The sequence below is a fragment of the Carlito syrichta genome, unplaced genomic scaffold, assembly GCF_000164805.1.
Source record: "Carlito syrichta isolate Samal-C Ts95f unplaced genomic scaffold, Tarsius_syrichta-2.0.1 Scaffold306685, whole genome shotgun sequence".
Lineage (NCBI taxonomy): Eukaryota > Metazoa > Chordata > Mammalia > Primates > Tarsiidae > Carlito > Carlito syrichta.
The window spans coordinates 570,347-580,310 of record NW_007250781.1 but is presented as its reverse complement, the minus strand read 5'-3'; the positions used below and the strand labels follow the sequence as shown (position 1 = coordinate 580,310).

General features: G+C 45.0%; 1 protein-coding gene across 1 annotated transcript in view; it reads right to left on the bottom strand.

Moving 5' to 3' along the window:
* Positions 1 to 1,043: 1,043 nt before the first annotated feature.
* DZANK1 (double zinc ribbon and ankyrin repeat domains 1) overlaps positions 1,044 to 9,964 on the bottom strand; it is a 76,904-nt gene continuing 67,983 nt past the window's right edge. The window contains exons 17-20 of the mRNA XM_008063233.2: positions 6,932 to 7,012; positions 6,326 to 6,453; positions 1,656 to 1,730; positions 1,044 to 1,209 (exon numbers count right to left, since the gene is read on the bottom strand). Of these exons, the coding sequence (XP_008061424.1) occupies positions 1,044 to 1,209; positions 1,656 to 1,730; positions 6,326 to 6,453; positions 6,932 to 7,012 (450 nt within the window). The remainder of the gene's footprint in view (positions 1,210 to 1,655; positions 1,731 to 6,325; positions 6,454 to 6,931; positions 7,013 to 9,964) is intronic.

Below are 9,964 nucleotides of genomic sequence, written 5' to 3'. Positions count from 1 at the left end.
TGAGTCAGAGTCTCACTCTGTCATTTAGGCTCGAGTGCAGTGGCGTGCTCCTGGCCACCCCATCCTCGACCTGCTGGGCTCAGGTGATTCTTCCACCTCAGCCTTCCAAGTAGCTGGAACTATGGGCACTCACCATCACACCCAGCTAATTTTTTTTATTTATTGTATAGATGAGGTCTCGCTAAGTTGCCCAGGCTGTTCTTGAACCTGTGGGCTCAGGCAATCCTCTCACCTCAGCCTTCCAAAGTGCTGGGATAATAAGGTGTGAGCCACCACACCCGGCCTACATTTAGATCTTATACATACTCTGTATGTGCATAAACACATATCACATGTATGTGCTAGAAAGATAAGCCCATGCTGGTGTCATTGGTGCCTCTGAGGAGGGAACTGGTGGCTGCGGAACAGGGAGGGACACGTCCTTACATAACACTTCATGCCTTTTAGCTTTGAAGCATGCGCATTTATTATTTAAAAATAAATTAACAAAAAACCATATATTCCCAAAAAGCTGAGCAATAAACCATTAAAAAACAGATTAATTTCATTGCAATCCAGGGCATCCTGGGAGCTGCCTGTGTAGTATTGATGGCTTATACTGTCACATATATATATATTTTTTTTCCGAGTTGGAGTCTAACTCTGTCGCCCGGGCTGCAGTGCAGTGGCATGCTCAGAGCCACCACAACCTCAACCTGCTGGGCTCAGGCAATCCTTCCGCCTCAGCCTTCCGAGTAGCTAGAACTACAGGTGCGCACCACTACAACCGGCTAATTTTTTTACTTGTTGTAGAGATGAGGTCTCGCTAAGTTGCCCAGGCTGCTCTTGAACCCCTGGGCTCAGGCAATCCTCTCATTGCCGCCTCCCAAAGTGCTGGGATTACAGGTATGAGCCACTGCACCTGGCTAATAATTTTTAAGAAAAAGAATTCAAGTCCCTCTAACCTCAACTCTAATCTCCAATATGCCTTCCAGAAAGAAATGAACATGGAATAACCAGAGCTGCATGGGTTTTTTAAATGAAGCCCCATGGAGGCCTTGGGTCTAACAGTTTTCCAGGCTGTGGCTCCTGTGCTGGGTGACTTGGCCCTCTGGCCCTTGGCTGTACTTGGCAGCAAACAGCGAGGTGAGGAGATCATTCCCGAGGTCCAGGGCCAGGTCGTACGCTGTCTGGCCTCTCATATTCGTCTTGTGGGTGTTCGCATTGCATCTGCAAAGGAAATGGACAAATGGGGGTGTCCTGTTCAGGAACATGACCCTGAGAGCGTGATTCTGCTCTGCCACAGAGGCTGGTCTGGGCAGCTCCTGGTCGCACCTCCCCAAACCTATCCCTAAGAGGCCTCCGTGACTTCAGCTCTCATAAGTAGCTCCGCCCCAAGACCTCCAAGGGTGCTTGGTGATTTCAAAATATTCCATTGCCAATCCTGGTCGCTGGTCCTAGGCCTGTAAGCCATCACACTCCTGCAACCAAGTGCGTTTAAAGGAAGCAGCATTTTCATGGTGTTTAGTGCCTGGGGAGGGGAGCCATGGTGAGACGGTAGCCCCCATGCACAGCGAGAGTGGCTCGGGAACTAAGGACCGTCCCCAGATCCTCACAGGTCAGTAGGACAGCTGCAGTGGCCCCCAGAAGTGTCCATCAGAGGCCAGGGAACATACCCCAGTAAAGTGGCGATGCTCTCCCTTCCTGCCAGGCCAAGCAGAGTTGCCTCGTGAAGAGCTGTATTTCTGAGCCTATTTAAGGAAAAAAAAATTCCCAGATAATCCTTAGTTAGCCGCATCAGGAAATTGGAGAGGACACATGAGACCCAAGGGCCTTAGTTTTACTCACTGACCTTTTTGACTAACCTAGGAAGAGCTCATGAGTCCCCCTTCTCTGTACACCCTGTGGAGGAATACTGTGATGGTGGGTAAGCTTTGTAACTACAGAGAAAGTGAAAAAGTCTAGAAACGCATTCATTTTTTAATGTGAGAAACCCACAGGATGTGGGTTGTAGCTGATTTAATCAATGCTAACAAATACCATTTTAGTAAATTTCCTGCAAGAGTTTATGGAACACAATGGATGTAGTCTCAACTTTGGCTTGGACCTGTTGGGCGCTGTCTGTATGATAATAACTTTTCAGGGCCTAGGTTCCTATTTTTGTGTGGAAAAAATGACCTCCAGTGAGTATGGTTTGCATGATAAGAAAATAAGCACTGATTTTAGAACCCAGAGGGCAGGCCTGAGAGATCAGACAGGGCAGGCTGTGCTGCAGTGCCAGGCTCTCTCCATCTTTCCTGGTCAGGCTTGACCCAGCAAGGGGAGAGAGGGCTGAAGTGGAGGACGGGTGGTACCAGAACTCCTGAAAGGCTCCTGATTCAGAGGCGGCAAGAGTGAAGGGCGATAGAGTCATGACTGGAAGTAGAAATGGGATAAGCAATTAAGGTCTACATTCTCACAGCCCCGTATCTTATGCCATTTACGATACAGCTGGTGCATTCCATTCAAATCTGGATAAGCCAGCTTGTTCTTTAATCACGGCATCATGACTATTTGCTAGCATGCATCAGCGTGCATTATTAGACTCCTCATGGACACTACATACCTGAGAGCATTGCATCCTCTACCACCTCTAGGGCATGGGTACTGTCCCCACTTTACAGTCAAGAAGACCTAGTGACATGTTTATTTTCCCTGCATTTTGTTTTCTTCTGCCTCCAAACTGTCCTCTGTTACCACAGAAGAGTATATTTTCCCCCTCTTTTGCAAAATTCCAAGTGGCCACCTTCAGAGTTTACATCTCTCACGAGGTCTTTCAGACAGCCTCTACAGAAATGTGTAATTTCAACTCATCCCTGTCTTCAGGTTGGCTTTTCAGTCTGTGGATAGTCACACTGCACTTGTGAAGACCCTAAATTATTTGTGTTAATGTATATACATAGAATCTGTATTCACTTCAAATAATAAATTCAGCACAATAATTAATCACTGTGATTATTTGTTCATTTATTCAGCACATATTTGAATGTCAGACTGGTGCCCTTGTGTATGCCTGACTGAGGGACACCGGGTCACATGTCACACAGTGCTTCTTCCTCTCTCAGGGAGCTCAGTGAACTTGGTTGTCAATGTGGGCCAGAGCCGTGCACGGCATGTTCTGGAAGCATCGACAACTGACAAGGATGTCCCCGTCACACCAGTGACACTTATCTCTTCCTTATCTTTCATCCTTTCTTCCTCCCTAGTGGCATAGAACTTAACTGTCTGTCTCATCACCCTGAAAGTTCCTGGGGTCAGTATAAGGCATTTTCCATTTGAACTTGGACACATTCATAAGATTGCCACATCTCCTAATAGACATATGACCTTCTTCCTTCACAGTCCACTCTAGAGAGCAGAATACCTTCTATTTACCGAATAGGGGGTTGCTGGTGGCTAGATTTTGTGTGCTGGCTATTTCCTGCATAGCCACAGTTTAGTTTTGGAAAACGCTAAATTGTCACTCTGCCACAGAATTTGTATTTTAAAGAAACCTTACTATTAATACACAAAAAACACAAACTATTTATTCAAGTCTAAGTGTTACGGAAGATTAAGGCACATGCTCGCTTTGAATCACCTAGTAGAATAAATCTCTTGGCATCTTCCTCCTCTGCCTGGGCAGAGCCAACAGACAGAATGTTTGAAATTGCCAGTGCAGTGAAGTAGCTTAGCCATGGTCCAAAATCAATAGCACTTCTCTGCATCTCTCCCCAGGTGACCCCTGAATCTGTTTCTGAAGTTTGCTGGCAAGAGGCATCAGCTTTGGGAAGGATGTATATTTCCCCATAGCCATTCGTCTGCTGTTGAATATGAGTTCACTCTGGTAGGAAGGATATAAACATGTGTCCAGGGACTCTAGGAAGGGGCTCTCTGTCACCTGCTACTTAACAGAAATTAATTGTGTAGAGACCACCTGGGCACCACTAGCCAAACATGCTCATTTGGGAGAGAGCATTTTAACCCTTGTTTGCTAAGGAACAACAACATATTGATCCTCTTTTGTAGTAAAACTATATTCTTGGATGGCTTATGCCTAAGGGCAAAGGCTGGATGGAAACTTGAGGTCATATTGCTGGATACACAGAGGTCCAGCTGCAGGGCAGAGGCCAGGTCGACCCAGGCCCAAACTCTCCAGACCAGCAGATATACACCAGACATGGCAGAATTTGACTCTCAGTGGGAAAATCTACTTTTCTCTGCCAGCATACACAGAAAAGGAAGACACCCCAGTGCTCTATTTGGGGATGGACCACCCAACTAGCTTTCCTGATTCCCCCACCTCTCCCAGTATGCACTAAATATGGCTCACAGTAGTCATGGTAATGCAGTGAGAGTCACAAAGGGCTATTACAACCATTCAGATAGACGGGTACAACTGGAGTGGCAAACTTTACTGACACGCAATGGGTCACATGTGGATAAATGCCAATATGTGGAATGGTGATAAGACAAATATGGAAACTGAGGCACAGCAAAATAAATCAGGTCATCTATTCAATGTGCCAAATAGTTTCATCCTCTTAGCTGGACTTTTCTTAAAGCCAGGACTTATCGCCGTGACACGTCAATTCAAAATGTGCTCATGATGTTTGTATCATCCACAAAACACTATACTTAAATGCTATAAGACACACTTTCCTGAGTTAGAAAAACATAAAATATACCTTAACACAAAATAAGGTAGCACCATTTTTGTTAATAATAATAATAATAGGGCCAGGCATGGTGGCTCACGCCTATAATCCCAGCACTTTGGGAGGTTGAGGTGAGAGGATCATCTGAGCTCACAGGTTCGAGACCAGCTTGGGAAGCTTGGCAAGACCTCATCTCTACAATAAATCAAAAATTAGTCAGACATGATGGCGCATCCCTGTAGTTCCAGCTACTTTGAAGGTTGAGGTAGAAGGATGACCTGAGCCCAGTAGGTTGAGGTTGCATGCGCCTGCCTTCAGCGTGCCACTGCACTCCAATCTGGGTGACAGAGACTCCAACTCAAATAATAATAATAGTAATAATAATGTATGGGAGAAATGAAGAAGCTGACACAGTATGATGAGTGTAAACCCTAAGAAAACATGAGAAAGTAAATTCCAGCCACCAGAGCTTTACACCAACATACCAAATATCCTCCTACAAAATAAAATTTCAAAAGGGTAGTGTCTACTGATAAGGCTGTCCTATTGGGCAAAAACTTATAAAAATACATATAGAAAAATTAACAGGGATATATTTTGAATAATAACACTAGAAGAAATTTTCAAGCAGAGAATAATAAAAGTAACCCTACTGAAACATTGGCCAGTGCAGTGCTGTGACATACACAGTCACATGTTTTACTGACCAGGTCCTGAACTTGTCTTAATAAGGATTTGGGAGGCAATAGTATTAGATACTTGGGATATCACTAGAAGACTTATTTCAACAATTTTGTCAGCAGGATATAAGCAGTTAACATGAATGACCTGAGCTCAAGGAATTTTCCACCCAGGGTTTCCAAGCATTTTGCAGGAGAATCCCTTAGGATTGCAGGAGAATCCCCTAGGAGAGAGAATTATGGATCAGAACTGGACCAAGACTGGGACAGTGAGTCACATGACTTGGTATCTCTCTATCCTGTTTCATAGGTGGGGAAAGCTAGAGGGTCATGTGGTAAACTCAGATGTATCAGCCTCCTCCCCAGTAGTGTTAGCATCTAGAGACACCATATAAGGTTTTCTTTCTGCATTAATTTCATAGGTATATTTCCACAGGGAATACACTGGGGCTTTCCTCTTAGTATTGACCATGATGAAAACATTGCTTAACACCCCAAAGGCAAAGGATTTGCTGGCTCACAGTGTAAATTTGTGAGTTAACAAAATACCGGGGGTGCCAAAAAAAGGTATACACATCTTAAGCGATGTTAAGAGATGTCTGCTGTGATCAGAAGTGTCTGGACGCTGATGGTAACCACTTTGAACACTGATTGTAGTTGCAGAAGTCACACGTGACTTGTATTTATCTTATTGAGTATTACAATTTTAATAGTTTTTTCTTTCTTAAAATGTGTATACATTTTGTGATACCCACTGCATATCATCATTTATAAGAGCTACTAAATGAGATAACCCAATAGTCCATTTTAAAATTTTTGTTTTACCCAGCTTTGGATATAGAAAGTTGTTGGACCTCATGGTAAGGCTGAAATAGGTTAAAATGGCACATAAGTAAGTCAAGTTGAGTCGGGCCTGTGTGTAGGCTAATTCTGCTGCACAGAGCCTATGAGCTGGCTACCTCAGCTTTCCTTCCAGGGTGTTTCACTTACTGTCCCCACTGCTGGTCGACATCTGCTCCTCTCTGCACAAGAACTGGAATCACTTCGTGGTGATTATTCATAGCAGCTAAGGTTACAACGGGTCGATCTTCTTCATCACAGCAGTTGGGGTCTGCTCCCTGCAGCATAGGACAAAAATAAACTCTCTACAAAACCCTGCCCTCAGCAGCATCCAGTCACCTATCCTGTTAAAGAGCTAAGGAAAGAAAGTTGCTTTTAGGTCAAAGGAAAGGAGAATCAGGAACCTCAAGACCTAACCTATCATGGACAGAGTTGCCAAGTCACCTGGGTGATAAAACTCCTGTCCTGCACATCAAGGGGTGCAGACACCTGGGCAGCCCTGTTACTTTAGGAATCCCAGGCTGATGGCTGCATGCAATCAGAGCCAGGGACCCTGCCCAGCTTCATGCATGGTCCTTGGGCTTATAGGTAACCACTAATGTAAAGCTTTTGACTGGCCATTTACCTCATTGCCAAACAGTTTTTCCTTAAAGAGCAGGATAATGTTCACAGTAGTGAACAAAGCTTCCATCCGAAAGAGATGGGTGGAATGCCAGACTGGGCTCCTCAGAAACTTGGTCTTTGGGCCACACTTACTTCATCCAGCAGCTGCTCAATCACAGAGACTCTTCCTTCCCCAGCTGGTCCCACCTCTTTCAGCAGGAGCCGGTTTTCAAGCTGCGGGATTACAGAGTTGGTCATTCCCACCACCTCAAGGCAAACGCTTCCTCTCCAAGGTCCAAATTCCGAGTCATGGGGCCAAGTGAGTGTGTGTGCATATAAATATGTAAGTGTGTGTGTGTGTGTGTGTGTGTGTGTGTGTGGTCTTCAACAGCCTGCAGCACAAACATCCACATCTAAGGTCAAACTTGCTGTTTTTCCGTAATTTTGCTTCAGGCAAGGTCACCACATAGATACTGTTGTATGTTAAGGACAGGGACAGCTCACAAAACTCCAGAAACTCCACACTACTTTTATTATAGATAGTTCTAGGAAAAGCAATCAGGTGAATTCTAAAATTTATTTTGCACACTTTATTGAATGTTTAAGGTCAATCTAAGTATGATAGTTCAGAAAATGTGCTCACCCTGAGGAATGAATGAACCAATAAAGTCAATCTCTTGTTTAAAAACATATGCTCTCATTAATCAACAGAAATCTGGAGAATGTATCTATTTATATTTCTGTGTATGTGTGTGTGTGTGTGTGTGTGTGTGTGTGTGTGTGTGTGTTTTTGAGTTGGAGTCTCACTCTGTCGCCCAGACTGGAGTGCAGGGGCCGCTCCCGGCCAACGCAGCCTCGACCTGCTGGGCTCCGGCGATCCTTCCACCTCAGCCTTCCCAGTAGCCGGAATTACAGGTGTGCACTACCACGTCCGGCTAATTTTTTGATTTTATTGTAGAGATGAGGTCTCGCCTGCCCAGGCGGGTCTCGAACCCGCGGGATCAGGCAATACACTCACCTCAGCCTCCCAAAGGCGCGGGATTACAGGCTGAGCCACCGAGCCCGGCTTATTTATATTTCTTAAATGCCATGAGATTCATCTTTATATATCATCTTTTTATTTATTTGTTATTTATTTAGAGACAGCGTCTCACTCTTGTCACCCAGGCTGGAGTGCAGTGGTGTGCTAATAGCTTACTGCAGCCTCAAATGCCTGAGGGATCCACCTGCCTCACCCTTCCAAGTAGCTGGGACTAAGGACATGCACCCCCATACCTGGCTATTTTTTTATTTTTTGAAGAGATGAGGTCAGGCTGGTCTCAATTTTCTGGGCTCAAGTGATCCTCCTGCCTTGGCCTCCCAAAGTGCTGGTATTACAGGTATAAGCCCCCACACTTTGCCTATATATACTTTTTATAAATATATAAGGAATTTCAAATGCTGCAAGACAGAAAGAAGTAGACAAACAGCAGGAGACATCACTTCTGCCGCTTCTGCCGCTGAGTCCCAGGCATGACTGTGGGGTGGTCATGGGATCATCATTTCCAAGTGTAAAACGGAAATAATGCCTACCCCTTCCCTGGCTCCCTGGGAAGGAATGAAGACATTGGTCAAGGCCTCTGAGCCTTTCAGAAGAAGGAGGTGCTGCCTTACCCCCACCTCACTGATGAGTAGCTTGGAACAAAGTGATCTAGTCAGTGAACCCCCAGGAGGGGTCCTGGGGAACACTTGTTATACTGAATTCCATTCCTTATGAAAAAGGCACTAGTATGCACTGGAATGGCTAGTCTGAGACCTTTATGTCTTTTGCTCATGTTTTATTTTCAGCACCTAGAACCTGGCATATGTGTACTCAAAAATAATCACTGAATGGTTGAACAAACATTACAGTTTCTGATACTTATCCTCTAAATGCACATGAAAAAATAAAGGCATCTGGCAATGGGAGACCCGGGGCACACACAGAGTAAGTGGGTACAGTCTCCAAAATTGTAAATTGTCAAGTTTAGGGAACTCTGTACTTCTTTTATACTCATTAACAATCTTTCAAACTGGGAGAAGGTACAGAGCACAAGAAATCATAAGGATAAAAGGTAAAACAATTCTAAGATTGTCTTCCCAAATGTACTCATGTTTATTACATGAAAAGCATGTGGTGGGAAAGGCAAGATAAAGAAAGAGTTCTTCAAAGGAATGAGGGTGCAAGTGGGATGGCTGGCCTGCACCTCTGAGTCGCCTTGAGGGCCTGGAGAGATGGCAGGTGGAGGAAACACCCAACATTAGGCTGGGTCCAGCTCGGCCTGGGGCCTGGGCCTTGGGGCTTGCTGATAGTCACATCTGGTCTTTGTACTGCAGTCAAAGAGGACCCTCTAAGGTAAGGTAGGGACAGAGCAAGGGCATTCAGTGTCTCCTTCCCCAAAAGTCTCTTTCTCCAAAGGTCTCTTTGGAATTATTCTTGGCATATATTTTTGAAAAACAAAACTCTAATAGCTGTGGGTATAAACCACCAGAGAGTCAGTGATTTTTAGAAATTCCAAGAAGATTGAAAGTTAATGAAATCTGGCGGGGCACAGAGGTTCATGCCTATAATCCCAGTACTCTGGAGAATCACTTGAGCTCAGGAGTTCAAGACCAGCCTGGACAACATAGTGAGACCTCATCTCTACAAAAAATACAAAAATTAGTCGGGCATGAGATGTGCACCTATATAGTCTCAGCTACTCGAGTGGCTGCAGTGGGAGAACAGCTTAAGTCCAGGAGGTTGAAGCTGCAGTATGCTGGGATTGCGCCACTGCACTCTGGAGTAAGATTTTAACACACATACACACACACACACACACACACACACACACACACACACACACACAAAACCAGCTGAAGATACTGGAGACGTGAGTGTTTTCTTCCGGGAAGCCCTGAAGAAATTCAAAGTAACCAACAAGAAGGCTGGGTGCAGGCAGAAGGCATGAAACTCATGAGAGAGTTTTTAAGGGCTCTCTTGTGAATAGCTGAGATTACTGGTTGCCCTTATTCCCCACGTATGAAGAGCAGGAGGCCTCTTCTCTCTGCTTAAACCCTGATAACTATTATCCAGAAAGTGCATGATTTACCGGACAAAGGCTTCTACTGGGAGTGCTGGGGCCTGAGAAGGGAGAGGGGCAGAGCCCAGAGCTCCATGACTGCGGA